Raw genomic sequence first — 14,059 nt, 5'->3', positions numbered from 1 at the left:
ATATTGAAAAATATAGACCTCATAAAGATGCCAAATTAATTATTGGTGTTCAAGACCAAATACTAGTAGGGAAAATATGTTGTTCTAGAATACTAGGTCAGTGTTTTTAGGGAGTTGAGTAAAAAACAGGGAGGAATACATTCTTATTTTATGATTCTGAAGCTCAGAATCTGAGCTGCTGACATAAATTGAGATCAGTACTCTTATCCCATTTTTCACTTTTTCTACTTTGCCTGCCAAAAGTCCAGATGAGAAAAAGGTCTCAAAAGTGGAAATAAGGAAACTCATTTTATATAAGCCAAATTACTTGTTAATATGTGCTATTAAAGGCTGAGAATGAGTTTTAGAATTTAAAGTTCATTGTATTTATCTTCCAATCAAGCCAAAATTATTGAGAATACCATATGTTTTTAGAAAACATATTTGGTGTCTTTGGGAACTCGAGGCTACTAAATCATTAACAGCTGCCAGGATGGAATCGACCAAATGTACTTGGAATTTAGTTCTTTGTAGTTGGGCAGTTTGTGGATTTCCTGGTTCAGCCCATCTGATGAGAAGAATAACTCTCAAAACATGTTAGCTGGTTGCACAGAATAAATAATATTGCCAGAGAATATGAGATAGATGGGAGTAAAGAGAAATTTACAAGACTGTGTCATCAGTTGAAGACAAATAAAGGCAATTAAAGAGGGAAATAATAGTGCCCATTGTTGACGTTCCTCAGATGCAGTGGTTCTCAGCCTAGGCACTGTTGACATTTTGGGCCAGATCATTATGTGTTGTGGGGTTTGTCCTGTGTATTGTAGGATGATGAGCAGCAATTCTGTCCTCCACCCCCAGATGCCACAGCACCCTCTCCCCAGTTGTGATATTGCCAAATGTCCTGGTGGGGGCAGACTTGACCCTGATTGAGAACCACTGCTCCAGACTGCCCGAAGAACCCCCAAAGTCACATCCCTGTTATACACTCAAGATAGAATGGGATGAAGGGGAAGCCTTATCGAGAACATTGGTTATTGAACATGTTATTGGTATGAAGTTTTATTTGGGAAGCATAATAATGAAGGTATAATTCCTTCATGTATATAATTCCTTCATGTATATTTTACTGATAAAAAGCAAATCACTTTTTTTCCAACCTAGAGTTAAACGCTGTCCAACTGCCTGGATTTGAGTCCCAGTTTTGATACTTTTTAGCTATGTGATCTTTGGCAAGTTACTTAAACTCTCTGAGCCTGACTTTCCTTGTCTGTAAAATGGAGTTCATTATAGGTTATAAGTATAAATCTATAAGTATACTTATAGTTCTTTTTCCTTTTTTTCATCCCTTTTTTTTTATTAATCTTCCCTTAAGGTGCTTCTTATATTTTAAGTGTTATATAGATGTTTGCTGTTACTATTAACAAATAGTTGGGTTAACAAATCAAGAGAGCTATGCCAAGCCTATGAGCTCAAAATGTTTTGAGTTCAATATAGACTGTTGTCTTTCTCCCTGTGTATTCCCACAGTTAGTATAAATAAATTGCCTTCATAATTCTAGTTACTTCATCTTTTCTACCAGGCACAGGACCACTGCTAACATAAGCAGTATTTATGGTCAAAGAGAAAGGCGTCCTTACCTCTGGGCACTTACAGCTCCATGTCAGTGTTGGCAAGCAGAGCATGGGCTGGATCTCATTTCCATGCCCCCACTAGGCAGTGGTCAGTGAGCATGACTGTGCAGGGTCCTGATGGGTGCATTATTCCTGCAAGGAAACCTGGCTTAGATACTCAAATCTCCTACTCCAGGGTGAATTGTGTCAACTGGATTGGGCTACTAGTCATCATGCCACTTACTGCCTCGATTTCTCTGCCCTCCCTTGCTGCTCTGAAGGGTGGAGGTGGGGTGTTGAGCCCAACACTTGAAAAACTTGGGTATGAGAGGGAATCCACAGATACGTTGTCACACTGTTGGCATGGGGATGTTTTTAAAGCCTTGAAGTTGGATGGGATCACTTAGGCATAGTGAGAGGAATAAGAAGACAAAGGGCCGAGGGCTGAGCCTCGGGGAACTCCAACTTTCGAGATCGCATGAAAGTATAGCAACGGGCAAAGGAGACTGAGGAGAACTCAGACAAGGAGGAGGAAAATTGAGGGTGAGCTGTCACAGAAGGCAAAAGAAGAGAGTGAAAACCAAAGCCTATACTTTGTGAATGAATGGCTGTAGGGGTACCTCGGTTGTACAAATCATGATAGTAATTCATGACCAACTGAAAAGTAATATTAACATTTCCATTTCCTTACCAACCAACCTCTTGTCTCATAGGTTAAAGCTTCTGATGCAGATGCAGGACTCTTTGGCTTTGTGGAGTATTCTCTTTATGATGGATTCCAAAGCTATGACGTGTCTCCAGCATTCCAGATCGACCCACATGATGGGCGAATTTGTGTTTCTCAAGATATTGATAGGGAAAGGGATCCCGCAACCTATGATCTCTTGGTGAAAGCTAAGGATGGGGTAAGTGTTCATGTGTGAAATCTCAAACATACTCAACAGTGAACCACTGTCTACATATCAGAGAGTACCATTGATTATCAATTAGCCAGTCTTGTCTCACAAATCACTACCTCTTTCCTTAGCAAATACCAGACATTATATATCATTTCATCCACAAATAGTTCAATAATATCTATAACAGATAATTACTTTTTAAAAACATGACTACATGGGGCACCTGGGTGGCTCAGTCGGTTAAGCATCTGCCTTCGGCTCAGATCATGATCCTGGGGTCCTGGGATTGAGCCCCACATCGGGCTCCCTGCTCAGTGGAGAGCCTTCTTCTCCCTCTCCCTCTGCCTGCCACTCTGCCTACTTATGCTCTCTCTCTGTCTGTCAAATAAATAGATAAAATCTTAAAAAAAATAAAAAAATGACCACAATAAATTAACGATAATTCTTTAGTAATATCTAATATCCAGTCCATTTTCTGGATTATCTAAAAATGTCTTTTAAAAGGTGACTTATTTGACTTAAGATCCAAATGAGTTCAAAATTGATTTGATTGCAGTATCCCTTCAGTTTCAGTCTATAACCGTCAGCTCCCGCCTCTCTAACCTAACTTACCTTTTCTCTGATGGTATTTATTTTTGGAAGAAATCAAACTATTTGCCCTGTAAATGTTCCACCTTCTGGATGTGGCTGATTACATCCTTGGGATTCATTTAATGTCTTCTTTTATCATATTTCCTATGAACTGACATTCATTTGGGTGGTGCTGCGTACTTCTTACTATATCGCCAGACAAACGCCATTATTCCATTATGGGGTGCAATGTGGTGAATATTGAATTCTGTTATTCCTTTTGCACTTATTATCTGGAATTCTTCGACTAAGAATGTTCTCTCATCAACTATTTGATTATCCTGGAATACAATTCATAGAGGAGAGGCGGGATAATGCTTGATTAGTTCTATTTTATCTGTTTTTAGAATAACAAGTTGGTGCATTTACTGTCTCCAAAGGGTGTGGATGATTTTTTTCTTTTTCTTTTTTTTAAAGATTTTATTTATTTATTTGACAGAGAGAGACACAGTGAGAGGGAACACAAGCAGGGGGAGTGGGAAAGGGAGAAGCAGGCTTCCCATGGAGCAGGGAGCCCAATGCGGGGCTCGATCCCAGGACTCTGGGATCACTACCTGAGCCGAAGGCAGATGTTTAACAACTGAGCCACCCAGGTGCCCCAGATGATTTTTTTTTCTAGTGTGATTATAAATTCCTGGATTTTTATATATTTGATGTATTTCATACATTGCTGACATTCTCTCTGATGTTCATACTGACTCATCTTAGGTCAGTAGAGGCACCTTCAGTTTGACTCTTAAGTCTTTTTTTGGTAAACTTTTAAATTGGCATATAAAATGCATGCATCAAGGTGCACAAATTATAGTATAATTTAGTGGATTTTTGTAAAATAAACACATGCATGGAAGCTGATGAAGAAACATTACCTGAACCCCGAAAGCCTCTCTCTAGGCCTCTTGCTTATCCCTTGCCCCCTGCCTTTCAGGTTAATCACTATTGACTTTTTAAAAAATATTTTATTTATTTATTTGATAGAGAGAGCATGTGAGAGAGTGTGTGAGCTGGGGGAGGGGCAGAGGGAGAAAGAGAAGCAGGCTTCCTGCGGAGCAGGGAGCCCAATGTGGGACTCGATCCCAGGACTCTGGGATCATGACCTGAACTGAAGGCAGATGCTTAACCAACTGAGCCACCCAGGCGCCCCCATCACTATTGACTTCTAACAACAAATATCAAACAATGAATCATGGAACACTACATCAAAAACTAATGATGTACTGTGTGGTGACTAATATAACATAATAAAAAAAAAACCACAAATATCATTTGCCTGTTTTTAAACTTCAGCGGATAGATTTATACACTAAGTTTTTATTGTTTCTTTTGTCCAACATTATTTCTAAGAATCATACATGCTGTTGTGTATAGCGATGGTTCGTTCATTCTCATTTGTTCATAGTATTCTTTATGGGGAATTTGTGATAATTTTTTATCTATTCTATAATTGATGGCATACATTTTAGTCTATTACAAAAAGTGCTTCTATTAACATTCTTATACATGTAATTTGGTGAACAAATATAAGCATTTCTTTTTTTTTAAGATTTTATTTATTTATTTATTTATTTATTTATTTATTTATTTATTTATAGAGCACAAGCAGGGAAGGGGCAGGGGGTGGGGCGGTGCAGAGAGAAAGAAAATCTCTTTCTCCCTGCTGAGAGTGGAGCCTAATGTAGGGCTTGATTCCATGACCCTGAGATCTTGACCTAATCTGAAATCAAGAGCCAGATTCTTTTTTTTTTTTAAAGATTTTATTTATTTATTTGAGAGAGAGAGAATGACAGATAGAGAGCACGAGAGGGAAGAGGGTCAGAGGGAGAAGCAGACTCCCCGCCAAGCAGGGAGCCCGATGTGGGACTTGATCCCGAGACTCCAGGATCATGACCTGAGCCGAAGGCAGTCACCTAACCAACTGAGCCAGCCAGGCGCCCAAGAGCCAGATTCTTAACTGACTGAGCCACCCAGGCCCCAAGCGTTTGTATTCAGTATGTATTTAGGAGTGGAATCACTAGATCTTAAGAAAGCCAAACAACTTTTCAAATGGTTGTACCAATTTATACTCCCACCAGAAGGGTATGAGAATTTCGCTTGCTCCACAACCTCCCAACAATTGGTAATGTCTTTTTAATTATAGCAATTTTGGTACCTAGTCAGTGGTGTATCAGATTGGGGTTTTACTTTGCATTTCCGTGATGACTAATGAACTGAGCACCGTTTCATACGCTTATTGGCTGTTTGTAGAACTGGTTTTGTGAAGTGTCTGTTCAATTCTTTACCCATTTTCTATTGTATTACCGAGTTCCTTTCTTGTCGATTTGTATGAATTCTTATATTTTTGGCATTCAAGTCCTTTGTTGTATATACTTATTGTGTGTAGCCTTTTCCATTCTGTGGCTTGCCTTTTACTCTCTTAAGGATGTCTTTTGAGGAATAGAAGTTGTTGATTCTAATAAAGCTTAGTTTATTAATTTGCTTACCTTTACAGCAAATTTAGAAGTATTTGCTATCCTTCTTAGAAGTAATGGCTTACCTTAGAGACATGAGGTGTCACCTTACATTTCCTTCTGAAAACCTTTTTATTTCACCTTTCATACTCATTTTTTCAATCTAGTGGTAGGAAGGCTTTTTATTTTTTTTTTCTAATATAGATACTGAGGTAACCATTCTTTCATGCTTGCACTAGAGTATCACTTTTGTCCTAAATCATGTGCTGATATACGTGTATGTCTATTTCTGGACACTCTATTTTTGACCTATTTGTCTACCATTGTACTAGCACCATACTCTTAATTGTTTAAGCTCTATAATAGGTCATGATATTGTATATTCTTTTAGCTTTGTCCTTCATTTTCAAGACTGCCTTGGCTATTCCTGGCTATTCCATTTACATTTCCAAGTACATTTCAGAAACAGCTTGTTCAATTTTCATTTCTTCTTCTTTTTTTTTTTTAATGTATTTGACAGAGAGAGAGAGCACCAGTAGGCAGAGAGGCAGGCAGAGGGAGAGGGAGAAGCAGTCTCTCTGCTGAGCAGGGAGCCCGATGTGGGGATCGATCCCAGGACCCTAGGATCGTGACCCGAGCCGAGGGCAGACGCTTAACTGACTGAGCCACCCAGGTGCCCCTCAATTTTCATTTCGTTACAGCAAAAGATAACTTACTATATACACACTATTCTGCATTTTTATTTTTTCATTTAATTTATTTTGGAGATTTTCCTTGTTTCTTTTTTATCTGCTTACTGCTCCTTTGTTGGGTACAGCTAACACCTCTCTGGTCTAATCCTTTTTGAAAGTAATAGGCAGATCTACCTACTTAAGTCATGAGTTGTTGGGGAAACTGAATCTAAATATATTTACTACAAGTAAGCATGTAGAAACTACCATGAAAATGAAGTCATTTATATTTGATAAAATTAGCATGATTTGATTAGATTTTATCAACCCCTGACTATGTGGTTTTAGGAATTCTTGCTTCTTTGTAAGAAAAGATGTAAGAAACAAAAATAGGAATAAACAGAAGAATTTAGGTTAATTCAAATTACATGATTTTTAAAGCTCAATATATATACACACACACATATTAATGCAAGACTTCAAAAATATATTCTTTTTTTTTTTTTTAGAGAGAGTGTGTGTGCACGTGCACATATGCCTGAGCAAACTGGGGGGAGGGGCAGAAGGAGAGAGAGAGAGAGAGAATCTTAAGCAGGCTCCACACTTGGGCATGGAGCCCAACGTGGGGCTTGATTCCATGACCCTGAGATTACAACCTGAGCCGAAATCAAGAGTCAGACACGTAACTGACTGAATCACCCAGGTGCCCCCCCAAAATATATTCTTAATAGATTTTGAGACAATTGTAAAAGCCCATCCTAGAAGTGAATAACCAGTTTAAATCCAATTCTGCAGTAGTTGAACATCTGTTTCTAATTAGTTGGTTTCAGATGATCTTGTAAAAGTGTATAAAGAAATTATCTTAGGGGCACCTGGGTGGCTCAGTCGTTAAGTGTCTGCCTTCGGCTCAGGTCATGATCCCAGGGTCCTGGGATGGAGCCCTGCATCAGGCTCCCTGCTCTGTGGGAAGCCTGCTTCTCCCTCCCCTACTCCCCGTGCTTGTGTTCCCTCTCTCGCTGTGTCTCTCTCTGTCAAATAAATAAATAAAATCTTTAAAAAAAAAAAGAAATTAATACTGGAAATTTTTTATTCCCCCAAAGCAGTGCAATTAATTAGGATTATTGCCAGTGGAATAAAAAAATCAACCCAGATATTTAATTTAAACCTCCTTGCTTTTGTCCATTTTCATTGGGAACCTACTCTACACAAGTTATAAAGAATGCTTCCCCTTCCCCTCAGCTTACCGGACTCTACTGCAGTGTTCAAGTGCATCTTTAGCCACACCATCTCTCCACCACTCTGCCAGACTGAACAAAAGGGATGCATTTTTTTTTATTTCCCAGCCAAAAGATATTTTATTTTAAAGATAATCAAGAAAGTTTATACAAACAGACTGTGGTAGCTTTTTGCTAATTTTTAAAAAATCAAAGAAGAGATGATCTCCAGGTTGATGACTGCTATGGTCTGAATGTTTATGCGTCCCCCCATTCATATGTTGAAAACCTAACACCCAAAGTGATGATATTAGGAGGTGGGGCCTTTGGCAAGTGTTTAGGTCATGAGGGTGGAGTCATCATGAATGGGATTAGTATTCTTACCAAAGAGGCCCCAGAGAGCCCCTTAGCCTTTTCTCCCAGTTGAGGGCACCAGGAAAAATTGGCAAGCTCCCAGCCTTCACCAGAACTTGACTGTGCTGCCACCCCATCTTGGACTTCTAGCCTCCAGAAGTGTGAGAAGTAAATCTCTGTTGCTCGTAAACCACCCAGTCTGTGGTACTTTGTAAGAGCAGCCAGAATGGACTAAGACAATGTGTGTGTCATAACATTCTTCTGTTTAAAAACTCCTTGTAAGTTGTAGAAGGAAAACCCTCCAACGAAGCGCAACATATTTCAGTTTTGTTTGAACAGAAACAACCTCCCTGTAGGTACTTCATATTCAAGATCTCACCCTACGTTTCTGGTGATTTCATCTTAAACCAGGCCCTGGCACAGACTGGAGCTGCTCTGTGCCCTGAGTGGTTTAATGTTGGTTTCATTATTATTTAGGGATGGGCAAGAAGATGGCTGCCATTGAAAAAAAAAAAAAACAGTTTGTTATACTCACAGATTCCCAGACGGGGTTGTAGTGGGGAGGGCAGCATATGCCACACCATGGCGTAGAGGTGGGTATGTGCACAATGGGAAGCACTGGGGTGGGTGAGGAGTCAGAGAGAGAGAGGGGGAAAACTGTGGGCAGGGGCCTTTATTGGTTTTCAAGGGAAGGAATGGGAAAGGCAGAATAGGCAGGCTTAGGATTGGCTAGTTTGAGTACTTGCAACATGCTCTGGGGCACAGAGACTGTCTCTAGCTGTTCTGGCACTTGGCCCTGGGGTGATTAGGGCAGGTGGAGGGTGGCCTAGAGTCGTGAAGCATGGGAAAGGATGTGGTTGGGGTTTGGGGTCTAGATTGGTTGGTTTGCATTTGAAAAGCATGCTCACTGGATCCTGGGCAATCTTCCGGGATCAGCAAGGCCCAATGTCAAAGCATCAGAACACAGAAAATAGAAGACACGGCTAATACACTGCCCTGGTATAGAGCCGCTCTTAGAGGAAGGCAAAGGGCTTCCCAGAGCTCTTGCTATACTTAAGGCTCATGAAAAGAAAATCTTTGCAGCTACCTTGTTTTACTCAGCATGTTGGAAATAGCACCCAGTGATACTGAGAGAATTGACTATTCAGTTCAACTTTTGTCCCCACATATCATCTGAAATCATCAAAGACAGTTTCTGTCATGGCCTGGGCTTTCAGCGCTTTGTTGTCTTTGTGTCGGGCCCATGTGGTCCCAGCAAGTATCACTCACCACTGCTAGGTCCTGTGTTGATGGTCCACATACTTTCTGTCAGGCACCACCAGTGAGTGCTCTTCCTCTTCCTCTTCCTCCCTCCTTTCCTCTCTGGTGTGATCATCCTCATCTTCATCTCTTCCCTCTGCATCTTCTACCTCATCTCTGTTTTCTTCCAAGTTTATCTCCTTCGTGTACTCTTGAGTTTGTGAATCCATCTGTCTTCAAGTCTTCCATTTTTTCATCCTGTGCAGATCAAAGTAGTACAAATCCTTCAGGATAAGCTGGCCATCCCTTGTTTCCAACATGCTCCCCTAAACAATAGAGGAGCTCACACTTCTTGGTCAGCATGGTATTGGTATGGGGACTTGGCTCTGTCAGAGGGCTGCTGGCTTCATCAGAACCATCTTCCTCCTTTCTGCTGCCTGAGACAGAGAGCACTGGTTCAATGCTAATCATTGTCCCGTCCTCTGTGACCACCTTTCTGACCACGTGCAGGGACTCCTGGGCGCTGGCTTCCCCACATTCCTGCTTGTTATCACTTTCAGGCTTTATTATTATTATTATTATTATTATTATATTTTGGCCTTGCCTATGTTTTTATTCTCTGACCCAGTCCCTTTAGCTGTCCTGCCAACCAGAGGCTCTTTGTGGTGTTATAGAAGTATGAGTCATCAAAGAAGTCAACTTCTAGACTCTCTTCTTCTTCCTTAACACAGACACCCCCAAAAAGCAGTGTCTGATGATTCAGGCCACAGCTATCAAAATGCTAGATCTAGGAGTGAGCTATATTCCCCAAGGGATAATCCGAGTCCACACCCATTGGCCTTTTTTTTTTCCTTCCTCAGACTTTAGTGGAGCGTATCGGAATGTAGAGTGTGTTTGTCCACCTTTGTTGACTGTTTCCAATAGCCTCCATAGATGATTATGCTCCCCTATGGAGTGACAGAAATTTGGCAGCCCAGTTTGGGTTTGGGCCCTGTTCTTCACAGGACAGCTTGCTCTACATGAATGTGTCCAGGTCCTGCCTGTCATAGTGATAGATGTGATCCCTTGTACCCTCATGGAAAACACCAAAAAGAATTAACTGTGTCTTCCAGGCTACCATCTGATACCCACTTTGACTTAAAGGGTCCCTTGTTGATTTGACTTGGTCTCCAGCCTTGGTTGCCAAATGAAGGGCCCAAAGATCTGTGTAGCGAATATGGTCAATTCATCTTTCTCAGGATGATCAGAGAAAAACACATTCAATGTCGGTGAAGGCGGGGAATGTGCGTTTCTACAATCTGTTTTCAGCATCTCGTGTCTGGAGGTGGGCTATCGGAGTTTGAGGGTCTCCTCCTTCCCCAGCTCTTGGACATTTTCTTCTCCATCTTAGTGGCCTTTTCTCCTTCTTGTCCATCATGTGGGTCTGAAGCCACACAGGGAGACCAAAAGAGGGAGCTGCTTGAGCAGCCTCCTTAGAAGTGGATCCTCACAGGGGCAGTTCACGTGATGCATTTTTAAAGACAAACTAGAAAATTTGTCCCCCTCCCTCCCAATCATAAACATTATAACAGTTTACTATGCACTTTGTTTGGACTTAAAATTGCCTTCAACTTTCCTCTGTTTGCCTCAGAATATACAAGAGCAAACAACGTAAGTGCTTATGTAAGTGTGTATGTACATGAGTGTCTATATGTATTATGCAGTATTTATTCTGTTGCCTACATGATCTTTGTACATTTCTTCTATGATGAGCTGTGCATTTCTACAGGGTGAAGCCTGCATCATCATCATTATTCTGTGCCATATCTACTAGCCCCATATGTCCCTAATCAAAAAGGTTGGTAACAATGCAGATAACCATCTAGCTTGGATCTGAAGAATAAATGAACTCAGACAAGGTATTTTAGGTTCAAGATGTTGGATTCTAGGCCATAATGAATTTATTTAAAACAATGAACTGCACCTTGACAGAAGACCTTTAACTTTACATAATTACCCTCATAATCTATGGTCTTTCCTCTGATACTTTCTCTTTCTAATACATATCCGGAAAGCTCTTTGGAAGAAAACTGCTAGGAACCCATTTGCTGGTGGTCACTAAGAGATTGTTAATCTGTCGATAGAAAATTTTTTTTCTTATGAAATGCCTAGATGTTCTGGGCTTCTTTGCTGCTGCTCTATTTATCCTTGTGATGACTGTCAATATTTTTTTAACATAATCACTTCTCCTATCCTGCTGGTATTCTGAAATAATCTATTTTTGCTGCTTCAGCTGCTGCTGGGTATCTCATAGATAGAAGCCATGAGAATGCTATAAAATTGCATAATGAAAATAAATAATTGGATTACATTGGAGAGCAAGTGGTTTTTCACAATAAAGTGCTATAATTCAATTATTCCGGGCTTATCTCTAATTCCTTGTTTCCTTTTCCCATTCATTTTTGCCAAATGAATCTCTCTTTGTGGTATGTATTTATTAACATTGTACCTCTATTTCTGTGACATCTGAATTCGGGAGCTGAAATATGTGTCTGAGATACGCTATTTCAACTCTCTCTCGCCACTCCAGGCTTAGGGAGGGCTGTGTCAGACTAGCAATGTAGAAAGTAAACTGAGTTAGCCCTTCCCCATTATATATATATTCTTGGTAACACCTGGCTATGGAAGCTGTCCTGTACAGCTGTGTGTATGCAGAGGGATCTCTAGAAGCAAACTTGCTGAGTCAAAGCGCACACTCATCTTTCCCCCGGCTCTATTGAAATATAATTGATAAATTATATACATCATGGTGTACAATATCATGTTTTTTTTGTTTTTTTTAAAGATTTTATTTATCCATTTATTTATTTGAGAGAGTGAGAATGAGAGAGAGAGAGAGAGAGCACATGAGAGGGGGGAGGGTCAGAGGGAGAAGCAGGCTCCCCCCTGAGCAGGGAGCCCGATGTGGGACTTGATCCCGGGACTCCAGGATCATGACCTGAGCCAAAGGCAGTCGCTCAACCAACTGAGCCACCCAGGCGCCCCAATATCATGTTTTTTAAAAAGATTTATTTATTTGAGAGAGACAGAGAGTGCAGGGGAGAGGACAGAAGGAGGAGAGAGATAATCTGAAGTAGACTCCCCACTGAGCATGGAGCCTGACGCGGGGCTCGATCTCAGGTCAGGACCCTGAGATCACAGCCTGAGCTGAAACCAAGAGTCGGATGCTTAATGGACAGGGCCCCAAAGTCATGTTTTGATATATGTACGCACTATGAAGCATTTACCACAATCAAGATAATTAGCATATCCATCGCTTCACAAAGTGGTGAGAACACTTAAGATCTAGTCTCAGCAAATTTCATGTAATACAGTAATATTAGCTATGATCACGCTGTACATTAGACCTCCAGAGCTTACTCATCTTGCACAACTGAAACTTGGAGTGCACACATTTGAATTTTACTAGATTATGTTATCTCACTTTCCAATATTCAGTTGCTTTTTTCCTATCTTATATTTTACTGATTACCACCCCTCTCACCCTGGTTTCAGAATAAGCTGCTGCCCAGTTGCTCCTATTTTCTAGCTGGATTATCTGAACTATATCTCAAACTGATTGCCTACCATTTTTTAAAATACACTACCAGAATGAGTCCCTAAATGTCTTAAATACCACTCTACCTCGTATAGAGGTTTAAGCCTCCCAGCCATCTGTTGTTATCCATATGCTCATCCCCATCCTGCTCTGTTCATCCTTTGATTTGAGTCAGTCTCCTAGCCACCCTCTCTGCCCCCCCAAACTCTTCTACCATGCCCTCTGGAACTCCTGGGCCATCACTTAGCAAACTCCCTCATAAACTCAACCTGGTCTCTGACTGCTCCTTTATGGTCTTGCCCTGATTAAAACTCCTGCCCCAGGGGATACCGATTCCTCTCCAGCCTTTCACAGAGAAGCCCATATTCCACTAATCACAAACCGGGAGGGAGCTGTTGAGGTGGGTGCCCGCCTAATTAATTGCCCGTTGCCACATCCAAATCATTTCTACCCCTTTCTCTGTCGAAAACCAATTCGCTTTGGAAGTTTATCTTGTCAGACTATACCATGGACATGCTTTCCTTGCTGCTGCCATATTCTAAGCCTCCTTGTCAGTTAGGACCTCTGCACCTTACAGTCTTCCTCTCCACCACCATGTTTATTGAGCCATTCAACACCCTGAGCCTCTCACTTCCTTGACTTTCTCACTTCCAAGGATCATCACCCATAATTGCACCGCCTCTGAAATCTTGATCTCAGGCATGGTGTACTCTGATAAGCATTCTTTTTAAAAAAAGAAAAAAAGATTTTATTTATTCATTTGAGAGAGAGAGAGAGCATGAGCAGGGGCGGAGGGAGGGGAAGAAGCAGAGGGAGAGGGAAAAAAGCAGACTCCCTGCTGAAGGACACACACGGGACTCCATCCCAGGACCCTGAGATCAGGCCCTGATCCTGGGTGGCTCAGAAGGACTGAGCCATCCAGGCGCCCCCTCTGATAAACATTCTTATCTTTGTCTCATTTACTGTAGCCTCTCCCTTCTAGCCTGTAATTCTTCTCCCAGATTAAGATCTCTAGTTTATGGACCCATCATTAAAGTCATTCAGTTGCAAAATCCCTTTAGTTCCCTCACTCCATAGAACTCTCCAGATAAAAACCCAGCACTGTCTAAACCCACCTCTGCCTTTTGTCCACATAACTGCTTGGGGGAGAAGTCCTGACCTTCCTGCCTACTATCTGCTCACATTCTTTGCTTTCTTTCCTATTACCTTGTTAGAGATGGCTGTTTGCATCAAAAGCAAATCTCTCTGAGGTTTGGGGTCCCACCCCTTGCAGCCTTCCTACGGGCATCACTTTTGTTAAATATTTTCTCTTTTTCCTGCATCGCCAGTACCTGAAATTCTATTGAATATCTCCCATAAGCATATAAAGCGTAGTAACAGTTTTTATCTTTAAAAAAACCTCTTTTTAAATTTCATGTACTTTTTTAGAAAACCATTTT

General features: G+C 41.0%; 1 protein-coding gene across 1 annotated transcript in view; it reads left to right on the top strand.

The window, feature by feature from the left end:
- The window catches only part of DCHS2 (dachsous cadherin-related 2), a 247,311-nt gene that overhangs the window by 127,892 nt on the left and 105,360 nt on the right, over positions 1-14,059 (top strand). Inside the window, 1 exon segment of the mRNA XM_027597418.2 lies at positions 2,306-2,497. Coding sequence (XP_027453219.2) covers positions 2,306-2,497 — 192 coding nt within the window.

The sequence above is a fragment of the Zalophus californianus genome, chromosome 2 (assembly GCF_009762305.2).
Source record: "Zalophus californianus isolate mZalCal1 chromosome 2, mZalCal1.pri.v2, whole genome shotgun sequence".
Taxonomy (NCBI): Eukaryota; Metazoa; Chordata; class Mammalia; order Carnivora; family Otariidae; genus Zalophus; species Zalophus californianus.
Note: the sequence above shows the minus strand (reverse complement) of the source record. Positions and strands in the feature narration are given on the sequence as shown.